Source organism: Podarcis liolepis, assembly GCF_965112155.1.
Source record: "Podarcis liolepis genome assembly, chromosome: Z".
Lineage (NCBI taxonomy): Eukaryota > Metazoa > Chordata > Lepidosauria > Squamata > Lacertidae > Podarcis > Podarcis liolepis.
In genome coordinates this window covers 33,768,811-33,790,998 of record NC_139570.1, presented here as the reverse complement: position 1 = coordinate 33,790,998, position 22,188 = coordinate 33,768,811, and the positions used below count along the sequence as shown (strand labels likewise).

At 48.9% G+C, this 22,188-nt stretch overlaps 1 protein-coding gene across 3 annotated transcripts in view; it reads right to left on the bottom strand.

The window, feature by feature from the left end:
- VAV2 (vav guanine nucleotide exchange factor 2) overlaps positions 1-20,272 on the bottom strand; it is a 158,901-nt gene extending 138,629 nt beyond the window's left edge. Inside the window, exon 1 of one of the 3 annotated variants that reach the window (XM_083485061.1) lies at positions 19,509-20,272. In XM_083485061.1, the coding sequence (XP_083341187.1) occupies positions 19,509-19,712 (204 nt within the window). In that variant the 5' untranslated portion in view covers positions 19,713-20,272. The remainder of the gene's footprint in view (positions 1-19,508) is intronic. The other 2 variants (XM_083485059.1, XM_083485060.1) reach the window with 2 other exon arrangements.
- Between the last annotated feature and the right edge of the window lie 1,916 nt (positions 20,273-22,188).

The following is a 22,188-nucleotide window of genomic DNA, read 5'->3' as shown; positions in this document are numbered from 1 at the left end:
ACCAGGTCCCTTGGGCAACCAAAGCAACCAACCAAAGTCCATAGCAAGGTCAATACGCAGAGGAAACTGACCTAGAGGGAGGGAGAGCAGAAGATCTGATGCAAGCAGGAACAGACTGGGGACAGAGCACTGCCACGGCTGCTTAAGTGCAGCTAACCCCACCTGCCAGCCAGCCCTACTGGCCGGCTGAAGGGCTTGGTCACGGCAGCGGGGCAAATCAGAAGCAGGGAGCCGAATACGCCTCCCTGGTGCTGCGGGAAGCTGCTCCCACTCACAACCCCTCCCCTCCGGGAAGAGGAGAGGCCTTGCTGAATTGAGTTGTGGCATCTCACTCATGATAGAATCACCAGAGGGAGTTTTGGGTGGGCAGGTGGGGAAGGGGCTTTGTAAGGTTGCCTAGTTCAACCTAGGACCAGTGAAGGTTGTGGGCAAAATAGAGAGGACCGGAGGGCTGCATTTGGCCCTGGGGCTAGAGACTCCTGTGTGAAGAGTTATCAACCCAATGAAGTCAATACTTCCACTAGCATAACAAGAACAATTATACCCCACAATTCCATAATATTCAAAGCCGGTGTTATGTAGTGTAGTTTCACCCTGGGCCAACAGGGGGATACTGTATATAGTTTTCACTCAGGTCTGTAGATAGTTTTCACTCAGGTCCGCGGCAGTTATTTTAGGCGGGAACTCTGGGCTGTTGTTACAATGTTGACAGCCGGCTGTCTATAAATACAGGCCGGCTGAGCTGTTCGCAGTCAGTTTTTATTCCAGCTTACCATAATAAAGAGCTACTAGAAGAAATCGCTGTGCCGGCTGCTATGTCAACCCACGACTTAACACTGGCGACGAGGATGGGATGGATGGACATCAGAGCACAGCCAGATGCGGCCAGCCTCTGAACTGAGCTGAATCACTGAGCTGAATCACAGAGCGAAATCACTGAGCGAAATCACTGGGCAGAACCAATTCAGAGCTGACTGTTCTGGCTAGAGCACTGTGTTCCATCCATCGCCCTTCACGCCGGCATCGGAATCATGGCTTCACTTGTGCCTCTACCGCCGTTTGCGCCAGCCTCTGAATCATGGGACTCCTACCTCGCTCGGTTCGACTGCTACCTCCAAGCCAACGAGCTGACAGAAGTCTCAAAGGATCGGAAGCGGGGCCTATTCCTCAGCCTCTGTGGGCCTGAGGTGTTTGAGACGGCCCGAGCGTTGGTTGCGCCTGAAGCAGTCCAGGCAACACCATGGGACACGATCCAAGAGAAGCTCCGCAACCACTACGCACCAAAGCCGTCCAAGATTGCTGCCCGCCATGCGTTCTACCACCGGAACCAGGCAGAGGGGGAGTCAATCAACAACTACACTACCGCCCTGCGACAGGCTGCAATGCACTGTGAGTTCCGAGACTTAGACGATGCCCTGATGGATCGAATCGTCTGCGGGGTCCGGGACATCCATCTGCAACGGCGCCTCCTAGCCAAGCCAGACCTCACGCTACAGAAAGCCATTGAGGAGGCTGTGGCCTCAGAAGCTGCTGAACGCTCCGCCCAGGAGATCCGCAAGTCCAGCAGCCCGTGTCTTGCTAGGGAGCCAGTTCCGGTGCATCATGAAGAGGCCAGCAGTGAGGAGGCATCCTCCAGTGAAGACGATGACGTGCACCAGACAAAGCGGGAGCGCAGGAAGTTCCAACAGAAGTCCAAGGGCCAACCGGAATGTGCTGGCTGCGGAGGCAACCATTCCCGTGCCAAGTGTCGATTCAGAGACGCCATCTGTAGGAAGTGTTCCAGAAGGGGCCACATCGCTAAGGTCTGCCGATCGGCTCCGTCTGACACCCCCCCTTCATCGGCTCGCAAGTCCAAGTCTTCACTCCAGTCTGCCAAGGAAAGTTGTTTCGCTCTCACCAACTGCCGCTGCCCGTCTGGAACCACGATTGGCCAAACCGACTCGCCTACGCGACGCAAGCTGAACGTCACGGTGCTCATTGAAGGAGCTCCATGTGACATGGAGATCGACACTGGGTCTGCCCTGTCCATCGTGTCATGGAGCACCATCAAAAGACTGGTACCCAGAGTGTCCAAAAGGCAACTCGACTCTCACCGCGTACACCTGAGAGACTACCAGGGAAACGACATTCCCGTGGTAGGCGTTGGCCGGTTCCGGATCGCCTTCAAGGATTTTTCGGGCCTGCTCCGGTTGGTGGTGGTCGAAGGTCAGCGGCCAAGCCTCCTAGGGCTAGACTGGTTTGATGCCCTCGGCCTGGAAGTCACCAGCATCAACTGCATCTCTAACGCAGAGACTGAGGGTCTGGTCAAAGACTTTGCCGAGGTTTTTGACGGCACCTTGGGCCAATATACAGGTACGCCCATCTCCTTTAGCCTTGATCCGCAAGTCGCCCCCATCAAGCTAAAGCCACGCCGGGTTCCTTTTGCTCTCAAGGCTAAGGTGGACGAACAACTGGACAAACTGATCGCCCAAGGAGTTTTGGAGCCGGTTGACCACGCAAAGTGGGAAACCCCCATCGTCACGCCTGTCAAGCCAGATGGGTCGGTGAGAATCTGCGCTGACTACAAGTGCACGATCAACAAGGCACTTCAGCAGCACGCTTATCCGGTTCCTGTTGTCCAACACCTGCTGCATTCCCTGGGTGAGGGTAAGGTCTTCGCTAAGCTGGACCTTGCCCAAGCCTATCAACAACTGCCAGTCGATGATGCCACTGCTGAAGCCCAGACGATCGTCACCCACCGGGGGGCATTCCGTTGCCGCCGGTTGCAGTTCGGGGTGAGTGTGGCTCCTGGCATCTTCCAAAGCCTTATGGAGCGTCTCCTGCAAGGGCTTCCGGGCGTGGTACCATATTTTGATGACGTCTTGGTGTCTGCAGACTCACACCAGCAGCTGTTCGAGCGCCTCCGTGCCGTGCTGACCAGGTTCCAGGAGGCCGGGCTCAAGGTAAAGAGGGAGAAGTGCCAGATCGCCGTTCCACAGGTAGAGTTCCTGGGCTATCTTATCGATGCCTCCGGTCTTCATCCAACCACATCCAAGATCCGCGCTATCCAGCAGGCCCCCACCCCAAAAAACAAAACGGAGTTGCAGGCATTCCTGGGGCTGCTGAACTTTTATAACATGTTCCTGCCCCACAAAGCTACAGTGGCTGAGCCTCTTCACCGACTCCTTAGCACTAAGACGCCTTGGGCCTGGGGTCATCGGGAGACGGCGGCCTTCAACGCGGTCAAGGCTCTCCTTTCTTCAGACAGTGTGCTGGTACAGTACAGTGAATCCAGGCCGCTGGTCCTTGCCTGCGACGCCTCACCTTTTGGCATCGGTGCTGTCCTTAGTCACCGTTTTCCAGATGGAAGAGAAGCACCGCTCGCCTACTTTTCCAGGACACTATCTCCGACGGAACGGAATTACAGCCAGCTCGACAAGGAGGCATTGGCACTTGTGGCTGGAGTGAAGAGGTTCCATGAATACCTCTATGGCAGGACTTTTGACCTCATCACTGACCACAAGCCACTCCTGGGCCTCCTCGCCGGTGATCGTCCAACTCCACCGGTCCTCTCACCACGCATGCTGCGATGGACTGTTTTCCTGGCTGCCTACCACTACCGGCTCATCCATCGCCCGGGGAAATCGATGGGCCATGCCGACGCCCTCAGCCGTTGCCCTCTTCCAGCATTTGTGGAAGACCCGGCTCCAGCTTCATCGCTCCTTCTGATTGAGGATCTTCCAGCAGCGCCTGTATCGGCTGCCACTGTGGCCTCCGCATCTGCCCAGGATCGCACCATCAGCCGGGTGCTCAACTGGGTGTGGAGGGGGTGGCCACAAGGGCCTTTTGCATCGGAGTTCCAGCCCTTCGCTACCAGACAACATGAACTCTCAGCTCATCGCGGCTGCCTGCTGTGGGGAGACCGCGTCGTGATTCCCCAGGGACTCCGTCAGCGCGTCCTGGAGGCTCTGCACGTTGGCCACCCGGGAATTGTCAAAATGAAGGCGTTGGCTCGGTGTTACGTCTGGTGGCCTAATATGGACGGTGCCATCACTGCCTGGGTGTCCGCCTGTCAAGCGTGCCAGGAGTCGAGGCCTGCACCACCGGCAGCTAAGGGACACACCTGGGAGACGCCAAAGACACCCTGGTCGAGGGTGCACATCGATCTGGCTGGCCCCTTTCACGGCCGGACCTTTATGGTAGTGGTGGACGCCTATTCCAAATGGCTGGAGGTCGCCCTGATGCCCTCCACCACTACCGAAGCTGTCATCCGGGTGCTGCGAGGCCTGTTTGCAACGCATGGTTGTCCTGATGTCCTTGTCTCTGACAACGGACCACAGTTCACGTCAGGCACGTTTGAGCGGTATCTTTTGGGACTGGGCATCCGCCATGCCCTAACGGCACCCTTTCATCCATCCAGCAACGGGCAAGCGGAAAGAATGGTGCGCTCGACAAAAGAGGCACTGGCGCGCCTGGACCGGGGAGACTGGCATGAGCGGGTCGCCGAATACTTGTTCGTGCAACACATCACTCCTCATGCGGCCACAGGGAGGAGTCCTGCTGAACTGCTTATGGGCCGCCGCCTCAGGTCACCGCTCGACCGGCTACACCCAGACTTTGCCGTGGCTGAACCCCCAGGCTGTGCCAACGCACCACGGTCATTTGTCCCAGGAGACCAGGTCTTTGCCCGGAACTATGTGGGGGACATCCCTTGGGTGCCAGCCACAGTAGTGGGAGTCACTGGACCTCGCTCGTACCAGGTGGCACTCGAAGACGGACGCTTGTGGCGACGGCACATAGACCAGCTTAGGCGCAGGGTTGGGGACTTGGACACTACCGAGGTGCCCCCAACTGCGCTTGCGACTTCAGAAGAGACATGTACAGATGGCGAGGCCCCACCTACACCTCCCTCGCAAACTGCCAGCGTGGAGCCGAACCAAGCCGTTTCAGAACAGACTCAGACCACTCCACTTGCGGAGGCTCCACCCACAGCAGCGGATCCAGGGGAGTTGGTTCCAACGCCACCTAGGGTCGCACCACAGCCTCAGCGAGAACTGTGTGGCCCTCCGGACTTGGCTACCAGTCCCCGGCGGTCTGGCAGAGTTTCCAAGCGCCCAACTTATTTAAAGGACTATGTTGTTGGACAGGTATCACTGTTGGTCTAAGTATGGGAAATGTAACCGATATGCTTTTGTGCCTAATTGAACCATTACGCGTAGTGCTGTATATAAGGAAACCATTACGATTGTAACTAGCGCCTTATCTCGGTGGGGAGGGGTGTTATGTAGTGTAGTTTCACCCTGGGCCAACAGGGGGATACTGTATATAGTTTTCACTCAGGTCTGTAGATAGTTTTCACTCAGGTCCGCGGCAGTTATTTTAGGCGGGAACTCTGGGCTGTTGTTACAATGTTGACAGCCGGCTGCCTATAAATACAGGCCGGCTGAGCTGTTCGCAGTCAGTTTTTATTCCAGCTTACCATAATAAAGAGCTACTAGAAGAAATCGCTGTGCCGGCTGCTATGTCAACCCACGACTTAACAGCCAGCAGCTTATATTAATTGCTAGTCCTACACAGAGAACCACAGAACCATAGAATTTTAGAGCTGGAAGGGACCCCGATGGTCATCTAGTCCAACCCCCTGCAACGAAGGAATCACAGCTAAATAAACCCCGGCAGGCAGCCATCCAACCTCTGGTTAAAAACCTGCAATGAAAGAGAGTCCACCACCTCCTGATGGAGACTATAAAAAAAAGAAGTGTGATTCATCTGACATAACTTGTTTTTGAAAAACCCATGCTAGGTCTCTTCTAAGTGCTCATAGACCAACTGCTTAATTATTTGTTCTAGGGCCTTTCCTGTTATCAACATCAGGCTGAACTTGGTTTTCTTTTTTTCCCTTTCTGAAGATGGGGACATTTGCCCACCTCTAGTCTGCTGGGATCTCATCTCCAAGAATTCTCAAAGATTATGGACAGGGGCTCCAAGATTAGATCTACCGGCTCCTTTAAAACCCTTGGGTGCAGCTCATATGGCCCTGGAGATCTGAATTCATTTAAAAGTGGGTGTTCCCTTACTACCTCTTTTCCTATCTTGGGCTTCAGTGCTTTCCTTACATCACTGATTATGTTATCACCAGGTTGGGCATTGCAAAGTAGGTGTTGAGCAATTCTGCCTTCTCTCTGTCACCCAAGAGCATTTATCTGTCTTCTCAATGCAGAGGACCCACCACTTGCTTGTTCTTCCTCTTGCTTCAAACATAGCCGAAGAAACCTTTTTTATTCATTTTAACCTCTCTTGCAAGGCTGAACTCATTCTGAGCCTTAGCCTGCCTGACATTCGCCCTGCAACTGTTGGGTATTCGTCGTGCATACTCCTCATTTCTGATGTCCCCTTTCTTTCATTTCTTATACAGGGTGAGTCTTTTAAAAGAGGCCCTGTGGAACATGTGTACTCTGTATCCACAGGGCCTCTTTTAAAGGACTCACCCTGTACATGTCCTCCTTAAATCTCAGTTCATCTTTAAGCTCCTTATGCAGCCATACCTGTTTCTTTCTTGTTGGAACTGTCTGCATTTGGGCCTTCAATTTTTGACCTTCAAGAAACTCCCATCCATCTTGAATCCCCTTCTCTCAAGAGTAAAGCAACTGAACATAATGGGCATCGCTAACATCTCCATTCATTTCAGTGGGTCTACTCTGACTGGAACTTAGCTGGACAAAAACGCTTGTTTCGTTTTATACAATGATCATGATAATTGATTGTCTCCAACTAAGTCCAACTCAGAGTAGACCCACTGAGTGGTACCAATCCATTTTAACAGTTCTACTCTCAGTAAGATCAACTTTGGATGCTACCCAATAATGATTATTTTATTTAACAGCATTTATATACCACTTGGCTAATCAAATTTCCAAGAGGCTTACAAAAAAAATCTAAAATACTCAACAAAGGGCTGTTTGTAAACATGTATATAAAAACGTTCAAAGGATAACTAAAACTGACAACAGACTGAAAGGAAATGTGTTTTAATATCATCTTCTACACTGGGATAAGCTTGTTTAAGCAAAACTGGTGATCAAAATATGATGATGATGATTATCACCCACCTCACCATTCACAGATCCTGCAAACCCAGGTTCAGCTCAAAGACAATCAAGATCTCTTGGCTTCTGCCTCAAGAATATCACCTCATTTTATTGTCCAATGTGTCAGGCGCGCGCGCGCACACACACAGATATACCCAGAGCAACTTTATACTTCCTGTTGTGCATTTTAGCCAGGGGTGACAGTTCAGATCCCAGCAAAATGTTCACAAGGGGACCAAGAGAGAGAAAGTCATTGTCTGCAGTGAGCAAAAGTATGCACCAGGCCACCATCCTAGAGTAACTCTCACTCAACAAAGCACATTGAACAGTTTTTGCTGATTTGCTTTTCATTATTATTACTGTACTATTAAGAAGATGGCTTCCTTTAAAAAAATAAAACATACACACAAAAACAGCTTTCTGGTCTTATTTGAAATAAGAAGTAGGTTTCTAGACCCTAAGAATATGAAGATGGGCAGTGCTTGCTGCAACATCAGATGGATAACATTGCCCAGACCCTTTCAGGCATCTTTGCAATAATCATAAAGGCTAGAATTTCTCTTTCTCTCTTACTAGGAGGCTGCTACACCTGCTCACTCCACTCACTAACCTTGCCTACCCCTTCCCCACACCTGACCAACTACCCCCTCCCTTTACACCTCCACCCACCTTGCCTATTACCCCAAGCCCATCCCTCTTTCAAAGGAGTGGGGAGGCACTCCACCAGTGGCTTGCTTCACAGCACCTCCCCTCTCCATTAAACCACTCATCTGGGCCAGCCTGCCGTTTGCCAGGCTGCAGTTCACACGTCTGCCTATAGGTGGTCATGAAAACTACAGCGAGTACACCTTTCGTTTCTATGTACGGTATATAGGAAGAAAGCAGTATCTCTATATCGCAAACTCCCTGCACAATGCCAAGATTCTGCATTGATGAGAAATTGCAGGATTCGGAAAATCTGCGCTCTTATTTTTGTTTGCAGAGGATGGAAATTTAAACAAAACCTCTAGAACAATTTAAGAATGGCTAGCTCAGGGAGCAAACTGGTTTCCCAAGTCAACTGTAGTAAGCAGAGCAAAGGGGAGAGGGGGAAGGATAATGAACAGACGGGTGCCTTGCGGACTAGCAATTAAGCTAAGAGATCCAAGAATCTATGAACCAGAGAGATGATGAAGCGGACGGTGCCAGCCATAAGGCTTTGCTAATTACTGTAGTCAAACATCCTCTCTTTCTCCCAACCCAACACTCCTCATAATCTTACTGATTATAGCTTCGCTTAACATAGTCACAATAAAAATTTCATCCACTATTTAATTTCTATATTTCCAGAATGTTCCCACTCATCATTAAGATGATCCTAAAGCAGGGTGCACTATTTTAAAAATAGATGAATACAACATAACCAATTTAGTATTATATAGTAACAAAAGAAGCTGCCTTACACTGAGGCAGACTCAATAGTCCTTCTATCTCAACAATGCCTATACAAGCCTCTCTCAACCTTGGGTCCCCAAATGTTGGACTACAACTCCCACCATCCTTGACTACTGGTCTTGCTAGCTAGGGATGATGGAAGTTGTAGTCCAACAACATATAGGGGACCAAAGGTTGAGAAAGGGTGGTCTATGCTGACGGGCAGCAGCTCTGAAATGCTGTTGGGGACTGAATGTGGGATCGTCCACATGCAAAGCAGTTACCCTACCCCTGAACTATTACCCTCTTTTTAAAAATAAAGTAAGATTCTAGTGCTCATGGTTGTGAATAAAGGACTAAATTAAATTGGAACAAAGGAAGGAGTCTTGCACTTTGTCAGATTCTAGTCCTTTTGGTTCTGAATTAAATAGGCAGTAGGTGACTGTCTTATAGTGAAGCAGTCTCATATTGAGTCAGACCACCAGTAATTCTAGCTCAGTATTGTCTATACTGACTGGTAGTGGATCTCCAGAGATTCAGGCAGGGAGACTCTCCCAGCCCAACCTGGAGATGCAGCCAGGGGCTGAATACAGGACTTTCTGCAAGCAAGGCAGATGTTTTACTACTGAGCTACGGTCCTTCCTCTACAAATTCTAATTCTCATAATTCAGAATTGAATATGAATTATGAGGCTCTTTAGTACCAGGACAGACCATTGCTTCATCTAGCTCAGTACTGTTTACATGAACCGGTATTGTTGCAGGGGGGGCTCTCCTAGGCACTATCTGTAAATGCTGGAGATTGAATCTGGGACCCAAACCTCTGCCCAACATTCTTCACATCTCTAAAAACATAGCTTTGTTTAACTGTTCAGAATAACACTTTCATCCCCTGTAAGACTACCAGGGACAGATTTCAGCTATCATTTTTCCCCTAAATTCACAGAATGCTTAGCCTGTTCCAAACAGGAGTGAAAAACGTGAATGGCACTTGACTTATGGAGCTTCCATTCACAGCTTTCCACGACTTGCAAGCTTATCTGCTTGAAGATATTTTGAAGTGGCCGGTTCTTCCAGAATTGTGGGGGACACACACACACACACCCAAACCCTGTGCAAAAATGAAGAACTGTCAGCTTCAGAGATTGCTCACTTTCACAAATCAAAGCTGAGAGCTTTGGCCTAATTCAGTACCCCTGTACATGCATCCTGGGTACACTTCCATGCTTCTGTGGCCTGATGCGTCTGTATTCCTCTCTCTCTCTCTCTCTCTCTCTCTCTCTCTCTCTCACACACACACACACACACACACAGAGAGAGAGAGGGGGGGGTTGTCTCTGCTGTTCATTAAGATAAGGAAGTTTCTGTAATAGGTGGCAAATTCAGGCTGCTACTGTCACTAAAAGATCATGGGTTTGAGGAAGTGATGGAGAAATTCATATCGCTATGGAAGCCCATACCATTTGGCCTGCCAGAGCTCCCCATTTTGCAAGCCCATTTTGCAAATAAGTTAGGAGCAGCTTTATACTAATTCAGGCCATTTGGTCCATGTAGCTCGATACATGGTAGTGGTTCTCAACCAAGTTTCAGGTAGGAGAAATTTCGCATCCCTGCCAGGAGATGATTTACCCACTGAACTAATGATCACATGACATCAGAGGAAGGACAGGAAAAGCCATTGCTTCAAACCCTCCCGAATTCAAGGCACAGCTGCAAAACAGCATCCTTTGAATTCAGGGCTGCTTGAGTTTGTCAGCTCACCCTGCCGTGCTGCTTTCAGTAGGAATCAGATGCACATGGGCGCTCCCAACCGCTCCAGCATACATCAGGCCACTTCCAAAATCAGCCCAGGAGGGAAAGGTGCATAATTCAAGATGATGAAAACAGGAGGGCACTAAGGATGCTTTCAATTCTTCACCTGGTCTGGTAAATTCTAGATTGGAATACTGCAATGTGGGGCTGCCCTTGAAGACAACTCAGAAACTTCAGTTGGTCCAAACTGCAGCAGCCAGGTTACTGGCTGGGTTTCCATTTAGATCTCATATAACCCCTATTTTAAAACAGCTGCAATAGTTGAACTAGGCCCAGTTCAAAGTGCTCACACTGGTGGTTAAAATCTTAAATGACTCTGACTCCAAACATCTTCTCAGGTGCTGAGATCAGCAGAGGGGCCCACATCATGATTCCTCTGCCCTTGGAGGCTTGTGGGATGGGGGTGGCCCAGGAGAGGGTCTTTTCTGTGGTGGCTTCTAAGGAGTGGAATTCCCTCCCCACATAATGTGCCTGGCACCTTCATTGCACAGCGTCCGGGTAATACTGAAGATGCAACTCACTATTCTGGACTTTTGATACATGAGGTGTATGTTTTTAGGACGTACCTTATTTTTTATGATTTTAAGCTGTTTAAAACTGTTTTTAATAACGTGGAGCTTGAGCCCACAACCTTGTGATTAATGGTGGAGATGTCAGCAAAGAGCTCAATGCCATTTCTCAACTGAAAGCTCCTGTCAATCAACAGCAGCAAAAGAAGGGGGGGTTCAAAATTACACTCAGGGAAACTGTTGGGGTCTTTCAGACATGCTCAACAATGCTACTAGCTTTGCTATTTGCCTATCGGCGGGGAGCGATTTAAGTTTCCCAACAGAATCGGTTACAACAAGGCAACACAAATCTGCCTGTGCGGTAATTAACGCCACAATCTGTTTATGACCTTTTGAATAAGCCATTCTTTTTGACAGCCAAAGCTGCTAAACGCATTAGCAAATATAATTTAAAAGTGGAGGGGGAGGGAGGGACGGGGAGGGCAGAAGAGAAGCTGGGATTAACTCTCTCATTGTTAGAAATTATTCAGGCAAGGAAGAATACATATCAAAAGGATTAAGGGGTGGGGCAGTGGAATAGCTGTGTTTGCTCACATTAATGGGAGGGGGTCGTTCTTTCACCTGCAGGTTCATGCCAGACCACAGTTCAGTGGTAGAGCATTGCTTGGCATGCAGAAGGTCCCAGGTCCAAATCACTGGGATCTCCAGGTAGGGCTGAGAAAGATTATTTGCCTGAAACACTGGAGAGCCCCTGCCAGTCAGTGTAAAGGTAAAGGGACCCCTGACCATTAGGTCCAGTTGTGGCCGACTCTGGGGCTGCGGCACTTATCTCGCTTTATTGGTACAGCTTCCGGGTCATGTGGCCAGCATGACTAAACTGCTTCTGACGAACCAGAGCAGCGCATGGAAACACCGCTTACCTTCCCGTCAGAGTGGTACCTATTTATCTACTTGCACTTTGATGTGCTTTCGAACTGCTAGGTTGGCAGGAGCAGGGACCGAGCAACAGGAGCTCACCCCGTCGTGGGGATTTGAACCGCCGACCTTCTGATCGGCAAGTCCTAGGCTCTGTGGTTTAATCCACAGTGCCACCCACGTCCCACCAGTCAGTGTAGAGAGTTACAATTGCACTTGGGTCCTGCTTATGGGCCTCCCATAATGGGCACCTGGTTTGCCACTGTGAGAACAGGATGCTGGACTCGATGGGCCATGGCCCTGCTACAGTAGGGTCCTCTTATGAATCAAATAAATAAATAACTGACAATCTGGGGGAGAAGTGAGCCTGGTGCCAGGCTGTTTGATAAGGCTGTTTCTTCTCATTCTTCATGCATTTATAGCGCAAGGTTGGGGTGCGGTGCTAAAATCTAGGCAGCCCCTGCTTCTCCACTGGAGTGGGAGGCTGAGAGCATTGTTGCTTAGCTAATAAATCTCAGCTTTTTAGGCTGCTTGTCTTGGGAAACTTTTACAGCAGGGCTTAATTTTTATTGCTGGTGTTGCAAGTGGAACAGCTCCCAGGATCGCAAAAATCAAACAAAAAAGCACCTAACTCTCCCTTCCTTCCAGTGGACCTTTTCCCTGCATCAGCAACAAACCTAATCAAAGGCATGCTGAAGACAGATTGTCACTTTTCCAGAGAGAGAGAGAGAGAGAGAGAGAGAGAGAGAGAGAGAGAGAGAGAGAGTCAAAGAAGGTTTAGATGAAAGGTTGATGCCCATAGTGCCTGCGCTCATTCTCTTTGGACAAGGTAGGCAGAGTTTGAATGAGCACCACACCAGAGCTTCTCATCATATTTCTCAAAAGTTTGCATCTGCAGCAAAAAAGACATCTGTTTTACTGCTTCTTTCTTGAAGTACTCTTCAAATTTATGGGGCTTGCAGTTTATCTTGTCAATGAACTACCTCCAGTGTCAGAGGAGACATACCTCTGAATAGAAGTTGCTGGGAATCACAGAGCTGTAGAGCTGGAAGGGTCCTGGGGTCATCTAGTCCAACCCCCAATGCAAGGAAGAAGTGGGGAGGGTTATTGCAAACTTAGGGTGCTGGATTAGAAGGGCCACTGCTGTAACCCAGCTGGGTTCTTTTGATGCTCTCATATTATATTTTGCAACAGACCCTTCCCCCAATTGTCCTGAATCATTCAACCACAGACTTGGCTCTTTTAAGAGCGGAAGCTGTCAGCCTTTCCAAAACACTGCTGTTGATTTGCATGAAATCAGGCCTGTGGTTTCCCACTCAGAATTGGCTTCTCCATCTGTAAAATGAATATAATAGGTAGAGCTGGTTTAGTCTCAGCCATAGGGTCACATAAAAACATCAGAAGGGCCTCACTGGATCATGTCATTGGCCCATCTAGTCCAGCATCTGTTCCCACAGGGGACAAACAGATGCCCCAATAGGAAGCATCCGCAAGCAAGACTTGAGCACAGCAGCAACACTCCACTTCAGTTCTCCACTGCCAGGTATGAGTAGTTGATTGTCCCTGGACATAGAGGCTCTGCTATCACAATGAACCTCCATGTGGCCCATCTAGTCCAGCCTCCTCTTCTCACCAGATACCCATTACGGCAGCCTTTCTCAACCTGTGGGTCCCCGGATGTTGTTGAACTACAACTCCCATCACCCCTAGCTAGCAAGGCCAGAGCTCAGGGATGATGGGAGTTGTAGTCCAACAACATCTGGGGACCACAAGTTGAGAACCGCTGCATTATGGGAAGCCTGCAAGCTGTAAGTGCATAAACAACTATACCCCTCCTGCAGTTTTTAGCAACTGCCAGAAGGCAATTAGAACAGGAAGAGGCTCAGCAAGGTGCAAAAAGGAGTAGGATCAGTGGGGTAAGGGGTGCAAATCCCATACAGAATATATGAAGCAGGATTAGATCTGAAACAGGAGGAGAAGGGAGAAGGGATAAAAATGGAAGGCAAGAAGCTGAACCAAGTCAGGGTAGGTTGGGCTTTCAAGCCCTTCAATGGATTCTATACTGAACCAGCGGCTAAGATGAAGCAGGAAATAACCTTCCTTTTAGCAGCCAACTTTGGGACTTCAAAGCACAGCCAAACTGAGCAGGTTCCGTTTGTGCATGAAAGAGAATTCCTGGCAGAAAAATGGCCTTGAGGGCCAAATGGGGGAAATCCTGGCAGGCTAGGTTTGACCTGCAGACCCGTGGTCCCTCGGGTCTACACAGGAACAAGCAATCATTCAACCCAAATGTGCGGAGATAGGGGGGTGCAGCTGGGGGCCAGTGGGAGTTGTCATCCAATGGCATCTGGGCAGGTCAAGTCTGGGGATAGCCAACATAGATGACAGAATGGGTAATAAATAAAATTTTCTCCCTGAAAATGTTGTGCAGTAATCCTAAAGAACAAACTGACCCTTTGATTCTCTGCATGTGTATATTTTTAAAATACAGCAGCCACAGAGAGAGCCATCTGTTATGGGGAAGAGACACAGAGAGGGAGGGACCCACACTTCTGGTTAAACAAAATTTAAACAAGATGGAGGGATAATGTGCGTCTACTGCTAACATGCCACTATTTGCCAATTCCCATAAACACCCGCACACATAAAAAATGGAACGCATGTACATACACACCAATTTTCCCAGCTCTGGAAGTTCAAAAACAAGCCACCCACACTGAAACACAGATAGTAAGCTCCATGGAGCACATACCTGGGTCTTGCACTCACTTTACTCTGGGAAAGCATTGTGGAGAGTGGAAGTGAAGTAGTAATAATGAAGAAATGAAGAAGCCTGGCCTTGATGTGCTGATGTGGGCTAAACAGGCTTGGAAAGCATGTGCCTACTAATGCTTCCAGGCATATATATACATATATATTCTGGCTGTCACCAGAAATGACCACAAGAAGTCCTAAGGAAATACATCTTTCATCGGAATGAAATATATGCAGTCTGTGACAGAATCAGAAGACCTAACAAGAGCTGGAAGGTCTATCAGAGTCCTACATCCTCTTCTTAGAGTGGCCAATCAGATGCCCCAATGAGAAGCCCACAGGCAAGACCTGAGAAGAAGAACAGCAGCAACTCTCCCCACTTGTGATTCCCAGCAAATGGCGTTCAGAGTCATTGACTGCCTCTCACAGTGGAAGGAGAACATAAGAGCCCTGCTGCTGGATCAGACCAAAGGAGACCTTCTGGTCCAGCATCCTGTGACCAACAAGGCGTCCCAATAGGAAACCCACAAGCAGGACTCCAAAACAACCGCTCTCTCCCTTTCTCCCATTTCCAACATGCAGTATTCAGAATTGTTGAGTACCTTCAGTTGTGGACACTGAGCATAGCCATCGTGGCTAGTAGCCATTGACAGGCATATTCTATTCATTCATTCATTCATTCATTCATTCCCTCCCTTTTTTCCTGCTGGGACTCAAGGCTGCTTGCATATAAAAATGAGAACTATTCAAGACATAGAAATATATATAAATTAAACGTTGTGAAAAGTAAAACTATACACACATATTACAGTAAAAACAGCACAGCACCAGCCCTTTCATTAAAAGCAGTCAGTTCCCAAAAGCCTGTTGGCACAAAGAGGTCTTCCCTGCCAGCCCTCTCCTCCTCCTTGACTTTGTTCAATCCCCTTTTAAAGCCATCCAAAGTTGGTGGTCATCACTGCCTCCTGAGTTCCTTAGTTTTGAAGTGCTTTCCTTTATCTATTCTGAATCATCCAGCATTCAGCTTCATATCTTCCAGGGCTGGGCACAATTTTAGACCATGAGTAGGCAAACTAAGGCCCGGGGGCCGGATCTGGCCCAATCGCCTTCTAAATCCGGCCAGTGGACAGTCTGGGAATCAGCATGTTTTTACATGAGTAGAACGGGCGCTTTTATTTAAAACGCATCTCTGGGTTATTTATGGGGCCTGCCTGGTGTTTTTACATGAGTAGAATGCCTGCTTTTATTTAAAATGCATCTCTGGGTTATTTGTGGGGCATAGGAATTCGTTCATTATTCCCCCCCCAAAAAATATCGTCCAGCCCCCCACAAGGTCTGAGGGACAGTGGACCGGCCCCCTGCTGAAAAAGTTTGCTGACCCCTGATTTAGACCTCAGAGACAGAAAAACATAGAACTGAATAGTTGGAAGGGACCCAAAGGGGTCCAGTCCAACCCTAGCAGTGCAGGAATCACGGCTAAAGAATCCCTCACAGATGATTCTCTGACAGAAGGTGCAATCCTTGCAATGCACAAGAGAGGAAGCAGTCAGACACCTTTTTAAAAATAAATAAATAAACTGTTCTCCCCACTTCTGCCTCTGGTCCTGCCCATCACTGGCAAGCAGCCCCTGAAATGTTGTCCACGAGGGAAATGAGGACCTTGGCTCAATAAAGCTCCCACCCCCTGCTTTGATTAATTTTAAGTTTGCAGCACCAATCAGGAGGACAGAACAGCTTCCCTCCAGCTGAGCAAAGGTCCAGTGTTTATTTGCTTAATGGATTTTATCCAAGGCACTGCTGCCCCGTTTTGTAAACTATCACTGATTGAATCAAAGAACTGTCGAGTTGGAAGGGTCCCAAAGGGTCATCTAGTCCAGCCCCCTGCAATGCAGGAATCACAGCTAAATAATCTAAACACCGAAACAATGACGGTTGCAGTCCACTTCCTGGTTCTTTGATTCGCTAGGAACTGGTACTCAGGGGAAGGCTCTTGGCTGCTTTCGAAGCTGGAGATAAAAGTAACAATAAAAGGAAGTAACATAGTTCTCTTTGGCCACTTTGCAATACAGTGGTACTTCGGGTTAAGTACTTAATTCGTTCTGGAGGTCCGTTCTTAGCCTGAAACTGTTCTTAACCTGAGACACCACTTTAGCTAATGGGGCCTCCTGCTGCTGCCGCCACGCTGCTGCTGCACGATTTCTGTTCTCATCCTGAAGCAAAGTTCTTAACCCAAGGTACTGTTTCTGGGTTAGCGGAGACTGTAACCTGAAACGTATGTAAGCTGAAGCGTATGTAACATGAGGTACCACTGTAGATCCCTTGCCTAATCACCTGTGGGCTCCAACTCACCAGAGGTGACTGGCTTAATCGCAAGAATGCAAGGAGATTCTGAAACTATGCCAAGCATCTGAAACAAACAAAGAAGCTAATCATAAACCCCGTTCTGTGGATTTTAAGTCATGGATGCAACCTTCTGCAGTGGTTTGGGGCTGCAAGGAGGGAAGAGGGTGAATGCAACGGGCAGCTGTGCTTTGGAGCTCTGCAGCTCGAATTCTTCAGTGGGAATTTGTCTGCGCACAAAGCAGTATCCAGGCAACGCGGAGTCCCAACCCCTCCAGGAAAAAAAATACAAGCTCAGCATCCCAAAAGAGACAAGACACTTTCTGTTAGTGGCAGAGACGTGAATGCAATGAGATAATGCTGTCCTAGTTTTAATATATTTCTTAAAAACAGGAGGGTCTGTTTGCACACACAAAAATGCCTCAACGGTGTCAAGAAAACTCCTTGCAACTCAGCTGTTAATTTTTGGATCGTAAATTTCTAGCTGGGTCAATTTCAGTTTCCTACCTTTCTAGTCCTACCTCTGGTTCCTCCTCACAAAAATCCATCAGGAACTCTAGATTTTCACATTTAAAGCTCCTCAAAGCACTCTATTGCCCTATTGGGGAACCTATGGCCCTCCAGCCTAACCTTCCTCACAGGGTTGTTGTGGGGATTAAATGAGCCATGCACACTACCTTGCATTGCTTGGAGAAAAAGGTGGGATAGAAATGCAATTAATAATAAGAATGCTTAGAATAAGTTGGAGGGGCCCAGAATGTGCCGAGACACCTTGTTCTCTGACTGTATGTCTTTTGCATCTGTCTGTGGTTAGAAGACCTTGAGGTTGTAGTACTAAGTTTGATAACTGCCCACTCCTGATCTAGCACAGCATGTCAGAAACTGAGCTGGGAAACCTGATGCTCTGGGTTCAAATCTCACAAGCTCCACAAACTCATCTCTCAAACACCACTCTCAGTCTTATCTCTTAACACCCCACCCCCCCATTAAAAAAATCTGCAAGTTATATTAGTTATGCTACAGATCTTATGGTAAAGGCTAGTAAAACAGAGTGCTGATTTCCATAAAAATTCTATCATCAGTGTGTTAATCAATATTTTTATGTGGAAATAAACTGTAGGTTAGCACACAGATCAGTACAACCAGCACCAGGTTGTTTTTAAGTTTAAAAAACAAACAAACACAGAGCATCCAAGCTAAATAAAAGATCTGTCCCATGTACATAGGCCGGTCACTGAACTGAACAACTCTTACTAAACAGAATTTCAGAGTTTTGTAGGGGTTCTTGTAAGGGCATCCAGTCCAGCCTTGTGCTTGAGACAGGTATGGCATCCCTAACAGATGCTTTCTGGCTTGTGCTTGAAGACTTTTAAAAGGTAAAGGACTCCTGACAGTTAAGTCCAGTCGCGAATGACTCTGGGGTTGCAGCGCTCATCTCGCTTTACTGGCCAAAGGAGCCGTTTGTCCGCAGACTTATGGTAAGGCAAAATGAGACCCTCCATCAAAATTCTCTCATCATTCAAAAGCCAGTCCTAATGATCAACCAAAATCTGCCCTCCTGTAACTTATGTTCCATGGCACCTTGGGGCAGCAGAGAGCAAGTACTTTCCCCTGCTCTATGGGGCAGCCTTTCAGGTATTGCAGGAGAGCAATAGTCAAGTAACAGATTGATTAGACTGGTGAATGTTTGCATGCATATGAGTATAGGCTGATTTTAGATAAATACTGCACACTTTCCCTTTTCTCGTGTGTGTGTGTGTGTGTGTGTGTGTGTGTGTTTGTTTGTGTGTGTGTGTGTGTGTGTGTGTGAGTGAGAGAGAGAGAGAGAGAGAGAGAGAGAGAGAGAGAGAGCCCTTGTATCTTTAACACAAGTGCTTAAAAATAATAGTTGTTTTCAAACAAAACGGCTGCCCAATTAATTGAACTCATTTGAGTCGGCCATCAGATTTACTTAACTTTGCATTTTCATTCACAAAGTTTTGTATAACTTTGGGGTTCCTTGCCCCCTGTTTCATAGTTCCCTTATTTATTGCTTTCTTACTCCAAGAACATACGGTAAGACATTTTAAAGAGGGTGTTTACACCAAAGACTCCTCAGACATCAGGAGGATGCACCCCACTTCATTCCCCCATGGCTTCCTTCCCACTCCCACACAACTGTCTGTCCTTGTGGGGTAATGTCCACAGTGTAGCATTGGCTGAGTCAAACAGCACTCCTGCCTCACTCCCCCCCCCCCCACCGCTCTCCTCCATACCTGCTGGGGCTTCAACCAGGGGACATTTCAAAAACAAGTCATTTCAAAAAGAAGTGTCCCCAAGGGTGGGAACTAAGGCTGGCAGCAGTCAAGACACATAAATAGGATGCGCCCATAAAAAGGGTGTGTGTGTGTGTGAGAGAGAGAGAGAGAGCGCATTTGGGTTGCTTTCAATTAATTCCCTCTCAGACCAAACCCCTTGGCATCAATGGACACAAGTTAGTCATGTTCATTCATTGCAAGGGATCTACTACGAGCATAACTGAGACGCACAACCTTTTATTCCCAGCTACGAGACAGCCCACTGAGGTGTGATTGCCACACCACACGAGTCCCCGGACAACTGCCCTCCACGTTGGGGATTTTCCACCTTTCTTCTCCCCACCCGTCGAGGGTCGAACCTCCCGGCTCCCCAATCCCGAGGGGCTTTCGTCTTTCGCTCACCTGGGACATCTGGGGCCGGAAATTGATGTCTTTTAGGTCGATAGACCCGGGCGAAAGGTTGTGGAGCAGCTGGCAGAGGAGGACGCCGTCGCGGAGAGCTTGGGCCAGCTCAAAGACCACGGCCGAGGGCCAAACCACGCGGTGGTTGGCCGGCAGGACCTTGCAGTCGATCAGCCAGCGCCCGCACTGCCGCCACTCCTCCATGGCGCCGGGCAGAGAGAGCGCAAAAAAGAACCGCAGCGGCAGGCCTGCGAAAGGAGAAGACGGGACAGGCGCTTCGTCTCCGCTACTCCCAGCGCCTTGGCCGGGACGCCGCCTTGGCCATGGGGCAGCGCTGCTCCAGGGAGCCGCCCCGGAGGGGCTTCAGAGCCGGGAGTCCGGCCAGGGTGCGCCTCCCGTGGCTCGCATGCTCCGCTCCGGCGCCTTGGGAATAAGGGCCGAGCCCTCGCGGCTCTCCGGGATGGCTGGTTGCCTCCTCCTCTGGGGCAGGAAGCTGATCCGGCCGCCTTCCAAGCCTGGAACCGGGCAGCGTGTTCTTCTCCGGAATGGGGAGCTCCAGGCTCCTCCGCTTCGCTTCCTTCCTTCGCCGTCCAGGGAACAAAGAGTGCTTCGCGGAGCGCACCTCTTGCACTCGCCTCGCCTGCCTCTTTTGTGGAGAGGCGCTGCCCGGCTCTCGGCTCGCTCCGGCCACGGCTCCTCCTACTCCTGCCGCCGGGGGAGGGCGCAGCGGAGACGGCGGGGCCAAGCGCGACTCCTCCTTCCTGCCTGCCTTCGCTGCCTCTCTCTCAGGGTTGCTTTCTCCTTCTCCTCCGCAGGCAAGAACTTTTCCCGGATGAGATAGATGGGGCGGCGTCCGGTTCTCTCTCCTGCCCGGCGGCGCGTTCCAATTTTGGCCCCGACGGTGGAGAGAGGCACCCTTTGCAGGCTCGCCCTGGAAGTGCAGTGGGGGAGAGGAACCCCTTTTTTGTAAACTTCCAGGAGGACTTTTCCCCTTCCTGGCTAACGTGTCTCGGATCGGCTAGCGCTTTGAGGATCCGGGTTGACTGTCTAGGGACGCGCGCCTGAGCGCTTTCAGATTTTTGCTACTCTCTCCCGTTTCCAGAGCACAGCTTTCATTTCCTTCCTCTTTCTTTCAACAATTTTTTTAAAGTAGTTAAAAATGTAAGAACCATAAAAATGTAAGAATGCATGCTTTTGGATTAAATACTGAAACTGAATATGTGTCGAGTTTCTTACGGTTCTCAAAACAGGTAAGTTATATCAAAATGTGGTTAGGGAAATAGCTTAACTGGACACACTGCCAAATAAACTGAGAATGAAGCGTAGGCAGAGCAAGGAGGACAACTTTATTCTTGTGTGGGTTGACTTTATAGTTAGGAGCTTTTCGGAAAACGAACAGTCTCCACCAGCGGAATACAGTACAGTACGATCTGGCAGGTATGGCTATGACGCCTTCACACGCACCTCATGCCGTACCAATAAAAGAAAGGAAGAGAAAGATATAACAACATTTTTCTTTCTTTCTTAAATACTCGCTCATTTTCTTCCAGGGTATAAAGACGACGGTAAGCGCCCAACCTGGCTCCAGCCCCATAGGAATCCACTTGCACGCTTGTGCTTGTTTCTCCCCCAGCACAGAGGGAGGTGGAACTGCATCCTGATCGCTCCTCCTTTGCAGCTGCATCCTCCCTGCCTGTGATTCCCGGAAACGATATTCAGAAGCATACTGCCTCCAACTGTGAAAGCAAAACAAAGCCATCGTGGCTAGTGGCCATTGGCAGCCTTCCCCTCCACAAATTCATCTAAGCCCCCTTTAAAGTCATCCGGATTGGTGACCATCGCTACATCTTAAACTTCACCTCCATCTTTCCCTCCACACACCATCACCTGACAAGGAATTACAGAGGTTATCACAAATACTCAAAGAGCATCCCATTGGTGTGCTCAAACCTGAATATTGTTTTTCCAGTGGCATAAATTCCCCATGAAATGCTCCTGGGTGCTGTGAGGCTGCTTGCCACTCCTCTCACTTTGCCTCCTTCTAGTCAGGTCACTCCACTACACCTGTGCATTGTGGGCATCTGCCTGGTTCACTCAGTCCCCTTCCAGAGGTGTAGAATTATGTACCTGCAGATGAGACTTCCTATTGAGTCTCTGCATGAGTGTCCGCTCTTCTAGGCAACTTTCTTCCAGTCATGAGGCACCCCTAGATCAGCAATCCTGATCGTGTGTGAGCTGCAATTCTTACTTGGCATGCTCTGACAGTATGTCTCCAGTTTTAATTCAGGAAGGGAGATTGCTTTAGCTCTCTTTGTAACTAAGAATGTTTCCAGCCCTATACCCTCCCAGTCAGTTTTCCCTTTTGTATCCCATCTCTATAGATTGTGACTATGTTTTATCATTTATAGCTCTAATCTGTGCCAGGACCCCTTTGGAGCCAAAAAGCAACATATTTATTATTGTTGTTATTAAAAGTCTGCGCATTGCTGCTCTGATGCATCTAGCTACTTTAAATGAATTCAAATCTCCAGAGCCTGATGATCTGCAACCAGGGCTACTAAAGAAGCTTGCAGATGTAATCTCAGAACCCCTGTCTATAATATTTGACCATTATTGGAGAACAGGTGGGATCCCTGCAGACTGGAGGTGGGCAGATGTTGCCCTCATCTTCAAAAAGGAG